Source organism: Limulus polyphemus, unplaced genomic scaffold (genome assembly GCF_000517525.1).
Source record: "Limulus polyphemus unplaced genomic scaffold, Limulus_polyphemus-2.1.2 Scaffold357, whole genome shotgun sequence".
Lineage (NCBI taxonomy): Eukaryota > Metazoa > Arthropoda > Merostomata > Xiphosura > Limulidae > Limulus > Limulus polyphemus.
Window position 1 is genome coordinate 16,908 of NW_013665967.1, and position 16,521 is coordinate 33,428.

Genomic DNA, 16,521 nt, shown 5'->3' on the forward strand with positions numbered 1-16,521 from the left:
TTACTAAAAAAACTCAAGATACTAATATGTTTTTTTACATAACAGAGATGGTCACAAAAACTAAATAACAAAATTTCGTAAATTAATGTGAAATAGTTTTGTGTATGTAAGCAATATATTTACTTGGTGCACCCAACTCTTTCTTTCCTGGCATCGTTTAGGGAGTTGACGTGGATATTCGTTTGCCCTCTAGCGGCTGTTGATATTTTTTCAAAATGCTCATTTACAAACACAGGATTTTTTATTCAATATAAATGTATTAAATATACTTTTATTATTTATTATAAAATTTAAGAAATTATTTTTTAAATACTTTTACTCCTTTTTTTTTACTTTTTAATAATTCACTTTTAATTCAGTCCTTGTGTAAGAAACAACGCGCCATTTTTACGAATTTGAACAAAGAGGGTCGGTCGATTGCTCGCTCTTAAATTTTACAATCACAATGAGTTCTACAGAGAACAAGGCAGAAGTTGTCACAAATAAAGTTGAAGAAAATGTTCAAGAAAAGGAAAAAGGAGCTGGAGATTTAAAATCTGAAACAAGTCCACAGAAAAGAACGGCGTCAGAGGTAAGAACCGGTTAGCCGGTGTGTTAAGTCATGGCCTAGCCGGCCATGCTAGTACATATATCAGTTACATGCTTATGCCTCACGCCAGCGCTTGTCGTCTGGTGCTGTGTGTCGTTTTGGCGCGCATTGAGCTGTAAGGAATGTTCACGTATATACTTTTAAGACATTGTGATTTTCATTAACATATATTATATAACTTTATTTATAATAGTATCAATAAATATTTAATGTCATTTTTATAGTTATGATTTAAGTCAATATTATCAGTGTACGTTTAAGCTGGAGTTCGATAGACCCCAAAATTCACGACGCGTGCGGGCAGTAGCCACGGTTACTGCCGTAACTTGCGTAAGGTAACACTAACTTTATTATTCATACTGTATTGGCTTTATTCTTACATAAACCTAGCTAACGTAGGGTAACTTTAATTTAAATGTGAATAGCTACGCCTATATATATAATTTCAGCTTTGTTTCCAAGCGTATTATTATTACCTTGTGTGTTATGAGTTGGGCTGTTGTAGCTTTCCAAGTAGTAGGATTAACGCTGTCAATGAATTAAGTTCAAAGTTTTTTAAAATATTAAAGCTTTGACCTTCCTGAAGATTAATGGTTTATCTTCTGTAGTGTAACGGCATAAGTTCTTGCGAAAAATTAAGTCATCAGATTTCTTGTAAATTGTATTGTGCTTTATCCATGTTTTGACTCTTAGTATCATGATTTTAATTTTAAGATAGGATAGTTGAGCAACTACTTGACAATTTCAGTATGTTATAACCAGATTCAAGTTGCTGAGAGATTAAGCAGAATTGGAATAACTAAGCATTCTCAAATGGCCCAAATCACTAAGTATTTAAGGAAGGATCAGATCAATGTGATAAATAGTCATTGTTCTTTTTAGTGTAGTTTAAAAATATTTTGTATATGTTATGATAGCAAATTAGTTGAAAGTGACTTTCAGTATTGAAGGACAACTTGTAACCAAAGAATTAATTAATGTATACCAAATATTCAATTTTTAATTACTCTTTAATGTAATGAATGTTGCTGTAAAAATGTCAGATAAATTCAATGACTTCAGATTTCTATCATATATATTGATACACTAAGCTTTGAAAGTTAAACATGGTGCATATAAATGAGAAATGTAAAAAAAAACAAATAGGTACAGTATACAAGTAATAATAATTTGACATAAATAATTATCCAAAGCAACTAGAAATGTCATTGATTATTTTTTCAGATTTGTTTTTTGGAGTGTTGTATCCATTGTCAAACATTGATGGTTACATCAATTGAAAATAATCACTAGTTACCCCATATTATACTTGCAAGTGTTTTTTGACACTATGGAAATATTGATAATGACATGGTTGAACTTTGTTAGGTACCAAGTATATTATTTGGTAGTTTCACTTGTATATCACATGATGTTATTTCAATTTCAGCAGAGTAGAAAGAGTGAACACCAATATGCATTTTTAACACATAGAACTGAATACTTAAGAACATGTATATGGATTCTGTTTCATTAGAGTATGTTAATAATTGATAAAGTGTTAGAAATTACATAAAAAGTCCATATTTATCATTAGCAGTTTTTCTCTAATTAAATGCTTTTCAAGTTATTGTGAGTGCAGATAAATTATAACATTTTTAAGATATTCAAAATAAAAAGTTGTAACTTCAAGTAAAAAAGGTTAAATCTAAGTAAGCCATTTAGCATAATTAACCCAACCAAGCAACTTGCCTTTAAAAACTGTGACCTTAATAATTGTATTAAATATATATATATATACTTATATTAAAAATATCTCATTTGTACTGTATATTGTATATATATATTGTACTGTATATGTGCATCTGCATGAAGAAAACTTTAAAAAATCCTATAAATTATTGTCATTTCATTATTATATATCATGTAACGAGAAAATGGAATATTTTAAACGAAAATACAACTTTTATTCACTGTGTATATGAAACTGAATTGGATTTGTAAATCTTGTTTTTATTTTTACGAATATTACCATCATAAGTGATTTCGTAAACGATGATTGACATTTTACTAAATCGGGGAGGAAGATCTAAGGTCTGGCCTTATAGTTGTTTGAAACCTCAGATATGTACTTTTTAATTGGTAATTTTTCGGTTTACTTTTGTGGAAAGTACCAATGGTTTCTTTCTGTTAAGGATTTTCATGTCTTAGCATTTGCATTGTAACACGAAATTGTAATTATACTGTGGACAGTCAGTTTCTTTATTTCTCAAAAGCTTGTTTCTGGTGTCCTTAAATTGTATTGTGTAAAAACTGTCGTTAATCAGTTTCCATCATAGTTTTTATTTGTAATAACTTTACTTACTATAATAGTTTTACATGAAGCTATTTTAGTGGAATTAAGTGTTGATGGCGATGACGGTTTTTAGATTTAAATGAAATTATTATTTTATCGGTTTTGATTGTTAATGACGGTTATTAAATTACGTATTAAGTATTGGTCACTGTTAAAAGTAGGGTTAAAGAGAAGGAAGCACGCTACACTGACTACGTGGAGACAGGTTTTAAACAGCGTTCTAACTTAGCGGCTATTTACTCATCTGTTCTTTGATTGGTTGTTAATTTTCTTTGTTTCTGGCGGATGTTGTACAAGGTTGTGGTAAAATGGAAGAAGAAATTCTGTTGTTGTTACATGTATTAGTTGTTTTTTGGTATATTTCAACAATATTGTTGCTTAGAGAATTTTTACTCAATTTTGCTAATACATGTATACCTCGTGGACGTCGGTTATCCTCTTATGATATTGATATGGGCATAATTAAATAAATTAGTAGAGTTTATAAATGACAGTAAAATGGAGTATATTTGACAGTATTGAAAATGTTTAGGTACTATAGAATGACTTAGATCAATTGGTTAATTGGACCTGTATTTGTTAAATGTCCAATTATAAAAAGTGCAACATAGCGCATTTGGGTTATTATATAATTTCACTCACGTGTTTGATATAGATTGGAATCCACTCATTACCGAAACTGAAAAAAAGAATTAGCAACTTTTTATCTGATGAACAAAGGTCTAGTTTTCGAAAACGTTCGGGTTCTAGGGTTTCTTATTTTTATTGTTTAATTAATTTTTTGAATCTCTTATTTTCTTTATACCATGAATATTGGCAAAGCGGTGGATAAGTCACTCGACCCATTGAAACAGTTTTCTGTTGTTCATGATGATGCTAAAAGAATTTTGGGATGTATTTATATACATATTGATCACAAGTCAAGAGAGGTTATTCGCTCTGTACAAGTAACTCGTAATACCTCACTTGGAATACTGTGTACAGTTTTCCTCCCTTATCTAAGAAAGGTTATTGGCTTCACGAGGTTCGGGGGAGGGCTGCTAGAATGATCCCGGAGATGTTATCTTAGAGGTATGTTAAATTAAGATCTCTCAACTTGTTTTCTCTTGAGAAAAGATGCATAAGAAGTGATCTTGTACAAGTTCATGAGATTTTTTGAAGACAGTCGAAAGGAGAGACGATTATGATGTAGAAGAGACAGGCTAGACTTTATTACATAACATTGTACGAACAATAAGGAGCCACTTGGTTCTTCAAAGGCAGACTTTTCACACACACACACACACTTTATTTTCAACAAATCATCGATTCCCATCTTAAACTCCTGTTGATTGCTGGTTTCCACTACTGACGACGGTAACTAAGTTTATATTAGTCACCCTGTTAGAAAAATTAAAGTGTTTTAGCTAGAGCCTAGCTTATCTTCTCGAAATGCTACTTGTTTTCTCGTCCTATTGTGTACAAAATATAGTACAAAGAAACCAGTAATCTTTTAAACTTCAATAAGACCACTATTTACACATCTTTTCTCAAGAGAAAATAAAGAAAGAGATCTTAACCTGTTGGTGTAAGATAACCCTTCCATTTCAGGAATCATCATAGTGAGCTCTCTTCAAGACTTTCCAGTAAGTCAATATCTTTTGTCAGACAAGGAGAACAAAACTGCATAGTATTCTAACTGAGGCCTAATTGGTGATTTGTTTAGAGAGGCTTTTGACTTTTAATCAGTATATATATATATATATATATAAACATACTAAAATGTTATTAGTTCTACTAGTAGTGAAAGAACACTGTTGTAATGGCACCAGTGGGCTATCCACCACCATGCCAAAATCTTTTCCGTCAGTCATGCTACTAAGTGGGTTATCTATATCATACTTCTGAACCAGATTATGCTAACCTAGATGCATAACTTTCCACTTTTACTGTAAAGACAGTTTCTTTTATCTTTCAACGACGATTGGTGGGACAGCCTTAAATGACCAAATAGTCCCATGTCAGTATGCCGTGAAATTAGTAATATACAGAATAAACTTATGCCTACGTTTCTGTTCAGGATATAGTTTTACAGTTTTGGCTTTTTTAATTGACGAAAAACATATTTGCAATGCTAGTTAATTTTCAGTCAGACCGTTACATTTATAAACATATAAACCATTATTAAAACCTCTTTTTAAGAATTTGACAAAGAGACCATTTTCATTGGAATAAGATAATTTTTATTTTATAGCAAGTAGTTTATTATTGTGATAATCAGTTTGGAGAGATTTCGAGTAAGACATTATAATGATGTGTAGGCTTAAGAGTCATAATCATTAATTTTGTATTTCTTTTCTCAGCGGTATGAACAAACACATCACATAATCAAATGTCAGTTAAGTTGGTATAGCCGTGTATTCTGAAAATAGAAAATAACTTTAACGAATTAATTATACGTGAAACCAAACTTGATAAATAATTGACGAAGTACAAAAACTTTTAAAGGACGTGAAAAGAAATTGTTGCTGTTATAAAATGTTGTATTGAGTGAATAATTGAGAGTGTAAAGGATCCACTTGATGTCTCTATGATTCACAATATCTTACCTATCATAGACGTTTTGATTGACTATAAATTGAACCTGTTTTTGTTTTTTTTTCGAGGCCTTGGGAGTTCATGTGTTTATTATCACACTAACATTGCCAACATTTCATGTAATTACTTTCTGCGCTTTGCGATAAATTGTAAACATAATAGTTACGTTGTTTGAGCAGTCTCTCGGTAATATTCTATGTCACTAACTTAATCGCTCTGCCCAAAGGCATTTAATTTTTCGTTACGAATTGTATAAAGCGGAAAAATAAATCTGTGTCAGATGTTCAGATTCATTTATCATTTAAATTACACTCACAAGGAGGATCGGAAAGAGAAACCAAAACTTGTTAAAAACATGTATGGATTAAGCGATGAGTCTTTCTATCTCAGTCTTGTATTTAAAATGTTTTCAAATTCTGTAATTTGTGGACTGTCGTTTTATTTTATTTGTATATTTTATTTAACTTGCGCTTTAGAACGTTTTTCCTACACGTCGAATGCTGATAACAGTGCAAATTTATAAACTCGTATACACGTGTGCTATTTCAAAAGTACACTGAAATTTAAACTATATTAATAGGTAAGACTGATAGTTATCAACAAAGTTATTATAGGATCATTGTAGAAGGTGGAACTTGCACATTCTTTAAAATGTATAATATTTTGCGTTACGACATTGTCGTTACCAAGCTGCTGGTGCGATCTGATTGGATCTTCTGTGTATGTAGCTGTACTGCTAGTAGTTAGCATGAACGGTTGTTGTTCTGACGGGTCAGAAAGGTTTGGGCACTCTTAGTGTTTGTATGGTCTGTGTTTTAGACAAGCATAGACGTATGAACGTAGTAGTCTTCCGGCATTTTATTGAACTAATCTGCATTATATAGGAAGATATACTACTGTGTTGTTTCCATGGTTTTGGGATTTCTAGGGTCTTCTTAGAACAACGAAATGGAAAAGCTAGGTTTACGGTTTTGTAAAAGATGTTCTCGTTTATATATTAGCTCAGATTATATTTTATTATAAGTGAAAATTTTATATAGCTTTGAGAATCTCTTTTCATAATGTTTCCGAGGTATTTCCCCTCTTTCTCTAAATATCGTAGAATAGCGTAACAAATTTTCATTAGTATTGCTCGTTCTTAACATCGATTCAATTAATTTTAGTTTAGGAATACATTATGAGCTTTAGCAGAACTGCATTTTGACGGCGAGAGTCCATATTTGGTATAGATCGGTGGAACAGGAAAGCTGGTGCAACATGCCTACCCGTACATGACCTTCCGTTTCACCTTGAGCACTGACTGCATTGGTAACACCGCCATCGGTTTATTGGCTAGAAAGATCCGCATTGGTGAATAATAGTCATGTGTGTGTTGGGGAAGAGGCTAAGTTGCAAGAATAAGAACGTGGCTTACGCTGATTGGTGAACGTAGGAAGCTACATTGATGAGCACCTGGTGTGAGGTTTGCTTTTGTGTGGCGCATCTGTTCATCTCAGAATCTTGTATGGCCGACTAATCTTGTTGTCATGGGGATGACTTTACCTTTGCGTGCGCACGGGTTTATCGAGTTAACTCTGTATTATTAGACTATAGCAATTGTGCCTGGCGTTCGTTATACCGTTTTGGGAAAGGTTAGATACTCAGGAGTAGGGCTTAGCCATTAGACGAATAGAAGATATGGTGTGTGCTAGTATTAGGAAATATTCCAAATGCTTACGAACGTATTACAATATTTAAAAAAATGCTTATGCTAATAGGTATTGAAAGATTATGCAGTGAATAGTATATATTTGACAAAAGAGTTCACAGGACTATATCACATTGCATCAATGTTTATTTCCATTTTTCATCGGTTATTAGTGGAGCTGTCAGATAAACGAAATCAGCATACCTATTTAGGGTAACCTTTTTTCATAACCATTTTTTAAGAGATGTTTAAAGGAAAACTCTTGTCTGTAACTACTTATGATACCAGTAAGAGGTTTGATCGCTGTTTTTAGTATGTGTATCTTATCTGTGACCAATCTAACCTATAAAATAGAAAACGTGAGCAATACATCTACAATAAATGTAGGATGGTCAATGCTGGTTCCAGAAAGTGGTACTGAGACCAGAAGGTAGAATGGGATAGCTAAGGTTAGCTTTTCAAAGAATGTATGTTAATTGAAGGATTGGAAATATCAAGATAACCATACAATTCGGACCCTTGAAAGCAACATATATCAGGTGAACTGAGGCTCTTGAGATGGATGATGTTTTGATGATAATGAGGTAAAATTTCCTGCAGTAAAACATAAACAGTTTGGTTTTGGAGTAGCTCAGTTTTAAGTGTACACTGATTTGTCAGATTAAGATACCAACTTTGAAGTATTTTGGTCACATTGCTAGGGCTGACTGACTTCTATGCTTGAGCAAGCTGTCATGTTTGGCATGATACTAGGGAGTGGTGTAAGAGGAAGGATTAGTTTGAGCAACATCAAGTAGTGAATGGTACTAACAGTGATAGAGGCAAGGATAACTGAGAGCAAAAGATACATGAAGTAATTGTCCATAAGGCCACCTGGTGTCACAAATGATATCACCTGATTGGTTGTTTGCTAACTGTAAAGCCAGACAGACCAGCAAACATTTCTGATATTTGAAAAACTATATGCTTTGAAAGATATGCAAACATGGGGACTTTAAAATTTTCCCTAGGTATAGATCATGATTATTTTTAATTGTTAATTTTTTATAAACATTAATGAACATGCAAAAACACACCAAGGTGTCATACATTTGTGGGTGATACTAGCAGATATCAAGTAACTATTGTTCAGCTTGGTAAAATGTGATGGTTTCCGACAAGATAATGTACCTGGGTTAATCAGTTATTGAAAAAATCATGTAGAGGTTAGATTTTAAAAACATTTAATAATACATAACTGTTCAGTTTTAATTATAAATAAAAAAACTGCCAGTGCTTACAGGGATACATGTGTATATATATATATATATATATATATTACAAAAATAAGCCTAAAAATAAAGTTTATGCACACCATTTTAAAATTGAAATTCATTTAGCTATAGGTCACCAAACAATGCCTTTTTCTCCACTACATAAAAAAAAAAGACAATTCTGAAACATATAAACTTACTGTTGATTAAGGTAAGGTTATTCAGTAGGTTCAGCATAATTACTTTTTACATCTAAACATCTGTAAGAGAAATCTGCCTAACACACAATATAATTGGATAACTATAAATTCCTTTGAATCTTGTAATAATAAAAATTACTATGGACATATTGCAAGCTTTGGAAAGTTTCAGTTCTAGATTGGATTCAACAAATACAAAGATTCATAAAAAAATGTTGATGTCTTTTTTTTACATTTTTAACTCTCAGAACAGTGGTTACATATAAATATATAGATGTATGTGTGTTTGTATACCAGTCGTTACTACTTATATCCCAGGGTCACAAGTTAATATTAAGAGTACAAGACTGGTGGCTTCCTGTACATCTAATACTATAAGAAAAGCCATAGACTGAAGGGCATTGTTATCCATGTAAATAAAAACATATTTCAAAGCTGGTTCTGCAGATTTTATACATATGTATGTAATTGCTAAGCCAGTTTTTGTAATACACACTGATGTATGTTCAAAATAATTCATTAGTGGTGAATAGGCCTCATCACATAAAATGAATTTGATTTTAGTGATAACTTTGAAAAACACAAGTTTGGTAATTAAGTTATTATACTCTTCCTCTAAATAATGTTTAGATCTTTATTAGCAGAAGACATTAAAATAGCCTCACACGTTGTATGAGAACTAACACGGCACATTTTCTTTGTAAAATTGATAAATAATTTACTTTTTATTCGAAGTAAGAAGATAGTCATGGATTTGAAGAATATCCTAATATATTTTAACCACTCAATCATATATATAATGAGATATGTATATAACTTGAATTTTTAAAAATCAAATTTAGTTTAAACATAGGCTGACATGTTTAGTTACAAAAATTTATCATTTTTTTTTTTTTCAGTATTGCAATAAATTTATATATAACATGAAGGATTCATTGAACTTTTCTGTTAAAAGTAGTCCTACTTGCATGTGATTGGATCTATATACAACACATTCTAGATGTAAAAAACAGTAAGACTTTAATAAATAAAAATACACATTTCTGTTCTTCACTGTCCTTATTTACATTGTCATTGATTTTATTAATTTTTTTTTGAAATGCAGCTTAACAGTGCCGAGGATGACGAAGTGAAACAAAAAGTGTTAAAGGTGAGTTTTTGTTACAGACTGTTTCAAGCCCTATGTGGTTTGTTAGATATATTACTAAATTGAAAACAAATGTTATCAACTAGGAAAAAATCATTTTCAGTAGAAAAAGTTGTATGTAACATATGTTAACATTGAAAAAACAATGTACTGGTGGATGAAATATTGAATATTACAATGTATAAATGAATTCACAAGAGGAAAGACTGTTTGTAAAATGCCACTTTAACAACCATTTTGTGATAAGAGCACACACTATTTGTTTAGTAAAATGCCTTGAAGTGATATTGAAAGGTTCACTGTATTCTTAAATATCTTGTTGAGATGAAAGCTGTTTATTTCTAATTCTGTATTTTAATGTGTTGTTATAAAAGGTACGAAAAAAGCTTTATTTAAAAAGAATCTGAAATTAGTGGTTGCTTGAGTTTAAATTTTTTATTTCTTAATTGTAATTCATACTTTATAAATTTGTTTTACAAAACAAGACTGAAGTATGTAAGAAAGACACAAAAACTGAACACACATTTCTGTTACTATGATTTATATTTGCATAGTGAAATCATCTGCAAATGTGTAATGATTTTTCTTATTTCTTTTTTTTTACAGACTGACCACAAAGGTATGACTTTTTTTTCTGTTGTTTGAGTTTTATTGGACATTTCATTTTAATTTTTATAAGAAAATATTATAAGCTCTTGCTAAAGTATCACAGTAGTTATTGTTTGAGAATTTTTTTATTTATTTTTTCTGTTTAGTTTTCTAACTTGTAACTTCAGAGACATTCTTCCCACAGTAAACTTGCATAGCTATATATATATATATATATATTACATAGCAGTCATGAAGTTATTAGGGTTTGTGTAATTTTATTTCTTATTGAAATTCTCTGGTACTGTAATTAAAAGATTTTTTTAAAGCAAGTTATTTATCCTTGGTTGGATATTATTTTAGAAAACTGAATGTTTCATAGGTGCTTTTCAGCTCTTTCAGCATATGTTGTATTTTCTCTGTTAAAAGTTCTTGTTTAAACTATGGCCACTTTATTCAGAAAAAGAAAATGGGGAATCTGAGGAGAAGTATGAAGAAGGAGGTGAAGAAGATGATGAGGATGAAGAGGTGGGTCCAGAAGGAGAGGGTGATGATTTTGATGAGGAAGGTGATGAAGATGGAGCTGACGAAGAGGCGGATGAAGATGAAGATGATGCATAAACATTATAGTGGTTGTCATGGCCACTTTGGGGGGAGCAATTCGATAGACTGTGGGTTTTAATTGTTCAAGGTATAGCAAGAACAACAGATGGGCAGATTGTTACATGACTCTAGACTAAAATTCTCATGACTTGGTGCAGGCTTAAATTTCACAGAACTATGACAAAACATCATCTGGTTTATTTTTTGGTCTCTGAGCAAGCAAAGGTGTTACGATCTGTAACTTGTACATGCTCATCTGCTACCTATTCTTCAGCCAGTGATTGAATTTCAATCAAGGTTGACTTTCATGTAAAATAATGTGCAAAGTGTTGCGCTGTTTGCATGTTTTGTTATTGGTTTTTATTTTTCATTCAAAAAATTCAACAGGAAAAGAATACACCTTGAAATAATTTGGCTGTTCTGTCAATGTTTACTTCTCTTCATAAGAAAGGGTTCTTATGTCCCTTAAAGTGTGAGGTGTGTTGAGCTGTGTATTTTAAAGTTTTTGTCTTTGATTAGTGTTTGAATTTTCACTTAACTGAAGTAGACAGCACCTGTATTAGAATCATTTTTATTCACTTGAGACATTGGAGTATACAGTTTTAAGATCATTTGCTCCCCCAATACCATCATCGGTAAGCAGTGTTACATTATAAAGAAACTCCCTAGTTCATACAAACAATTTTGATGTACTTACCCCTCAGACTTAGTTAGAAGAATCCCTTTTACAATTTACCTGGTGTGTATGTTGAGAGTGTTGTGTTAGTGTGTTAATGAGATGATGTATCACACTGTAAGATTGATTTTTTGGAACATGTATTTTTTGTTGTTTTCATTATTATAACTATTTCTTATAAGTAATCACAGATCTCCTTTTTTTAAACTGTTTGTTTCATTTTTAGAGTTAATCTGTTAAATGCTCCTGTCTTGTTTCATTGAGGGGTAGGTGTCAGGTATAGAATTTTTAACTGAATTAGTTGAGACTTCTAATTACTATAAGTAACAATACCGTGAGTTTTTTCATATAAAACTTCAAGTCATTGGTTTTAAAATAAAATAATAGTTTGATTTCATGAATGAAATGTGAAAAAAACAACATTTTCTGCCAACTGTAAAAGAAAGTAATTGTTTGTTCATACAGTGTTTCTTCATAACTTGCTCATGATGTATTAGTCCTTGGTCCCTTTTGTATTGTGTTCTAGCCACCGCATTTCATGCAGGAAAGGTGTAATAAAATGGTTCCATTAGATTTGTCTCTCTGTGCTTTACTATTTTATTACAATGGATGTGTCATGTGCTGTAAGTAGAATAATGCACTTTAAGTGATTGATATATAAAAATTCCAGATTGACATATTCTTTTCTATTGGTGTATATATGACAGTATTTTCAGGATAATATTAATATATACCTTAAAGACTATTTCGCTTCAATGATTTGTGAATGAATATTTATTGTTGCTTCAAATTAATTATTAAACTGTGAAAGGGGACAATAACTATAAAAGAATTAAGAAATGATGTAAAAATAACTGGCATACTTCAGGGTTTTCAAATTGTCTGGTTGAAGTAGGTTATTATATTTTGATTATTAAAATTTGTGCTTATATTTTGACACTAGAGTAAAGCACAGTAGTGTTGCTACAGCAAGAATTATTTCTTGTCACTGGGCCACAGCACAGAGGAGGTGTAGGTGGATAATTTATCATTTACTGCTGTCAACAGCATTTTCTAAGTTTAGTTCCTCGGCGTAGTTACTTAAAACGATGTGTTAAAAAAAACAAATACTAATTTGGATTATTAAAGCCATACATGCAATATTTCAGTACCAAGAATTAGTTAAACGTTGAAAGCCCACAGTTGTAGTTGCCATGTGACCACTGTTGACACCACACAAAAAGAAAATGTACATTTTCGGTTATACAGCGATTATCATGCAACTTTCGTCAGCTTACAAGGTTGAAAGTATAAAAATGTTTGTAATTTTACAATTTAATAAATATTTAAATGTCTTCCTCGGAGTTCATTCTTTATAATCAACACACTTGTGTTTCAATGTAGTTCTTGAACATCGACAGTGTGGGACCTTTCGATTACATCCAGTGAATTTTACTGGATGTATTTCTGAACAATTAATGTGGAAACTTATATTCCTAAGGATGCAGTACGTACAAAGTTTGAAATCATAAGCATAAAAGCAATATGGCAATCTTTGTAAATGCACAATTATCATTTCATATTCATTTTTTTTTTAAGTAATAAATTTCCATTTTTCAGCATATTGTCACCTGAAATATGTGCGTTATGAATAGTGTTGTCACATATTTGTTGGTTCAGATGTTTGTTTCTAATCTATAGTTCAATACATTTATTTGGGCATTATGAATATATGTAATCGTTCTAATTGTTTTAATATGTAGAACGTGAAACTAAAAATTTGTTCAACTTCTATATATTTGAGCTTCATAATACGTTAAATAGATAAATTAAATAAAACTGCTTTAAATGTGTTTCCATTTGCTTTGGTGACCATGCTACAAAATCTAAAACTCGCATTTTGAGGCTTAATACTAAATTTACGAACACATTGTACAGTTCTGTGTGTAAATTTAACAATAGTTGATTTTGTTCATGTTTTAAGTGTGTTTGTTTTTCAAAGCAAGCCTAATAATAATTACAATGCCGATTAACTAGGCACGTATGCCCAAACATGCCTAGAACAGGGGTGGAGGGAGCATTTTTGGATTGGTCGTGCAACTCGCAATAATATGCAAAGCATGCCATTATTGGGGGGGGGGGGGGTATGGGCATACCCACGAGGAAAATTTTGAAACGTTGGTGCTCTGAAATTGAATTTTTGTGCTAATTTTATCACAATTTATTGAAAGTATCAGTCATTTGCAAGCACTTCTTTATAATTCGCAAAAATAGGTGCTCACTGGCACTTATACTAACATATAGTCCGTCAAAAATGACGGGGTAAGTAATACCACCCCCACCCCATAGTATACTCTAATTTCACATTTCCTTGCTAACTGAAATAAATAAATTTTGCAAAATCAAGCTTCACCAACAGAGAGACAGGAAAGTGTACTCGAAGCAGTTAAGCGTGGGTAAATTCCTTTTTGTGAGCCAATCAAAATTAAGATCATTCTTGAAATTAATTCGTGGCGTATTTATAGAACAATAATTGGTAAAAATCAGTTTAATACTAGAAATAAACGACCTTTTAACACTAAAATGTTGTATTTCTTTAAATATACGACGTTTCGCTTTACAGCTTCTTCAGGAGTGTTCACTTAAACCGAAACTGGCAGCACAAAGCTTCAACATTTTGAAACTTCGTACTGTCAGTTTCGGTTTGTGTTTCAGTGAACGCTTCTGAAGCTGCAAAGCGAAACGTTGAGTGTCTAATTAGATAAAAACATTTTGGTGTTACAAGGTCGTTTATTTCCAGTATTAATATGTCTTCTATACAGCAATATGGACTACAGAAATTAAAAATAAGTTTGATTAACAATTTCTAATATATAGAAAAGCCAGTGCGTTTTGTTGACACTGGTTTTTGTATCATGTTGCTTAGCAACAAAAGTATAATGTAATATTGTTAGTTTGTATAAACAACAAATGTGGAAAAATATTTATTGATTTCTCAATTTAATCTCCATAGATTGAAGAAGTTTTTTTTTTTCTAAAAAACGTTGGTGTTATAACAGAATAGCTTAATTCAGAAACGATGTAAGTTTCAAATTGAATCGATATTTTTTACTTTCATGATAAATTGTATGTACTTGGGTCATAGCAATGTGGTCCCACACTATACGTCTTAACTTTAGGCTTATTATACCAACATACTAGACGTTCAAGGTTTCACGGCACCCTTGCATCCACGTCACAAAAATCGTAATGGGCAGACAGTAATCGAACTATTCTATCTGGATAAATGCATTTTGGCTTTTATGATTCCTCCTATTTCGAGAAATTAGACGACACACACTGGCTTTTATATAGGTTTGATAGCTATAAGTATGTACATTTGCAGATTACACGTAATATATTATGAATTGTTATACTCAGTCATACATACTACTATAAGTATATATATATATATATTTACCTAGAAACAATTTTGAGGCGCAAGTTAAAGCTTAAAAAGCTCTACAGTTACTGTGACAAAATATTGCTCCGGCGCACATATAGAACATAAGTTTTATTTGCATCAAGTTGTATTTTAAGTTTATGTTTGAGTATCAGCCGAATTAAGCTCATAGGCGTTGTTGTTTTAACTATTTCTTAAGTATAAAATTTTCGATTGGTTTGCCTATCAGATAAATAAAGAATACTAAAGTTAATCATATTTCAATAAAATATTTTGCTGGACAGTGGCTACAAGTAATATAATAGAGCAAGTTGTAGCAAACTTGTGTTATTCAACATCAAAATATTTTTCAGGTCTAGTTGTTTGATTTTTCGTCATACTTCTAACAACAAATTCGCCAAGAATACTGGAGATCTACGTGATACAAGTTCAGCTGATCAATGAACACGAAGCTCCATAGATACTTGGAAAAATGTGACGTTTAGACTTTCACAATCCGTTTATTGAAACTCCTGACAATTTCAAATAAATTCAAAATTCTTACCCACTCCACGTAAATTTAGATAATCAACGGCAAAGGACCCAAAATAGATCATTAAGAGTGTTATTTTTTATTGTTCCTCAAATTTCACAAGAGTGTAATGTACTAATTAATCTGCTATATCCTATCAAAATATATCTAACAGTTACTAACACACACAGTATGTACTATTGCATTCTCTTAAAAGATTAATGGATTTGAATACCCCATTTTTTTTACACGTAGAGTAGCATATACTAACCACAAATCTTCACGATGTTTTATAAGTGATCTATAGCAATAGATTAACATCTTGCTGACAACAAAAGTTAGACAAAAAGACCTGCAGTATCAATTGTCCTTGCAGAACCCTTTTTTAAGCATAATCCTAAATTACATTAGAAAAATTCCAATCATCAAGTATTTTCCCATTGTCTAGTGATTTTGAAAATTGTAAGTTAAAGCTCCCTTCAACTTTATATTCATTCTTTTCAAAACTAGAATAAATCTCGCCAGCTATCCTCCATGCTCATCCAATACACCTGTCTCCTCAATATAATATATCTCATGGAAAACTTCCAACTATAGAAACTGTCTTTTCTAAGTAAATTCCATCCTTCTATTTTTGTTAACAGTTTTATGACTTCTTTCTTATGTAGCGATGATTAGGAAATTTTCACTGTAGCCTTCCATTGAAGCAAATCTTCCTTGAAATTGCAGAAGACTAACAATTGTATGATCAAATTAATATCAATGCAATCAAAATTCTTCAGAAATACGGTTGTTCATTTCTAACAACTTAAGACAACATCAAAATTATATTGTATATTAGTAACTTTAATAATATGGGTACTATTTTAATATACTGGTTACTGACAATTTTTATCAACAATTTTAATGGATTTTTGGGGACTGTAGCCCGATA

At 31.4% G+C, this 16,521-nt stretch overlaps 1 protein-coding gene across 2 annotated transcripts; it reads left to right on the forward strand.

Moving 5' to 3' along the window:
- Window positions 1–361: 361 nt before the first annotated feature.
- Window positions 362–12,228, forward strand: LOC106457658 (glutamic acid-rich protein-like). Of its 2 annotated transcripts, XM_013917096.2 has the most exons (4): window positions 362–571; window positions 9,747–9,791; window positions 10,395–10,407; window positions 10,837–12,228. In XM_013917096.2, exons 1-4 carry the CDS (start codon window positions 446–448, stop codon window positions 10,995–10,997), a joined length of 345 nt encoding a protein of 114 aa, XP_013772550.1. In that variant the 5' UTR covers window positions 362–445; the 3' UTR covers window positions 10,998–12,228. The 2 variants fall into 2 exon arrangements, with proteins under 2 accessions (XP_013772550.1, XP_022239357.1); XM_022383649.1 differs by lacking the exon at window positions 10,395–10,407.
- Window positions 12,229–16,521: the final 4,293 nt, after the last annotated feature.

Bases quoted from the DNA above. Each gene is read 5' to 3' on its own strand.
- LOC106457658 (XM_022383649.1), top strand. From the start codon at position 446: ATGAGTTCTACAGAGAACAAGGCAGAAGTTGTCACAAATAAAGTTGAA. The intron at 572-9,746 runs GTAAGAACCGGT...TTTGAAATGCAG, and splicing joins AGAAAAGAACGGCGTCAGAG to CTTAACAGTGCCGAGGATGA. The intron at 9,792-10,836 runs GTGAGTTTTTGT...CACTTTATTCAG, and splicing joins TGAAACAAAAAGTGTTAAAG to AAAAAGAAAATGGGGAATCT.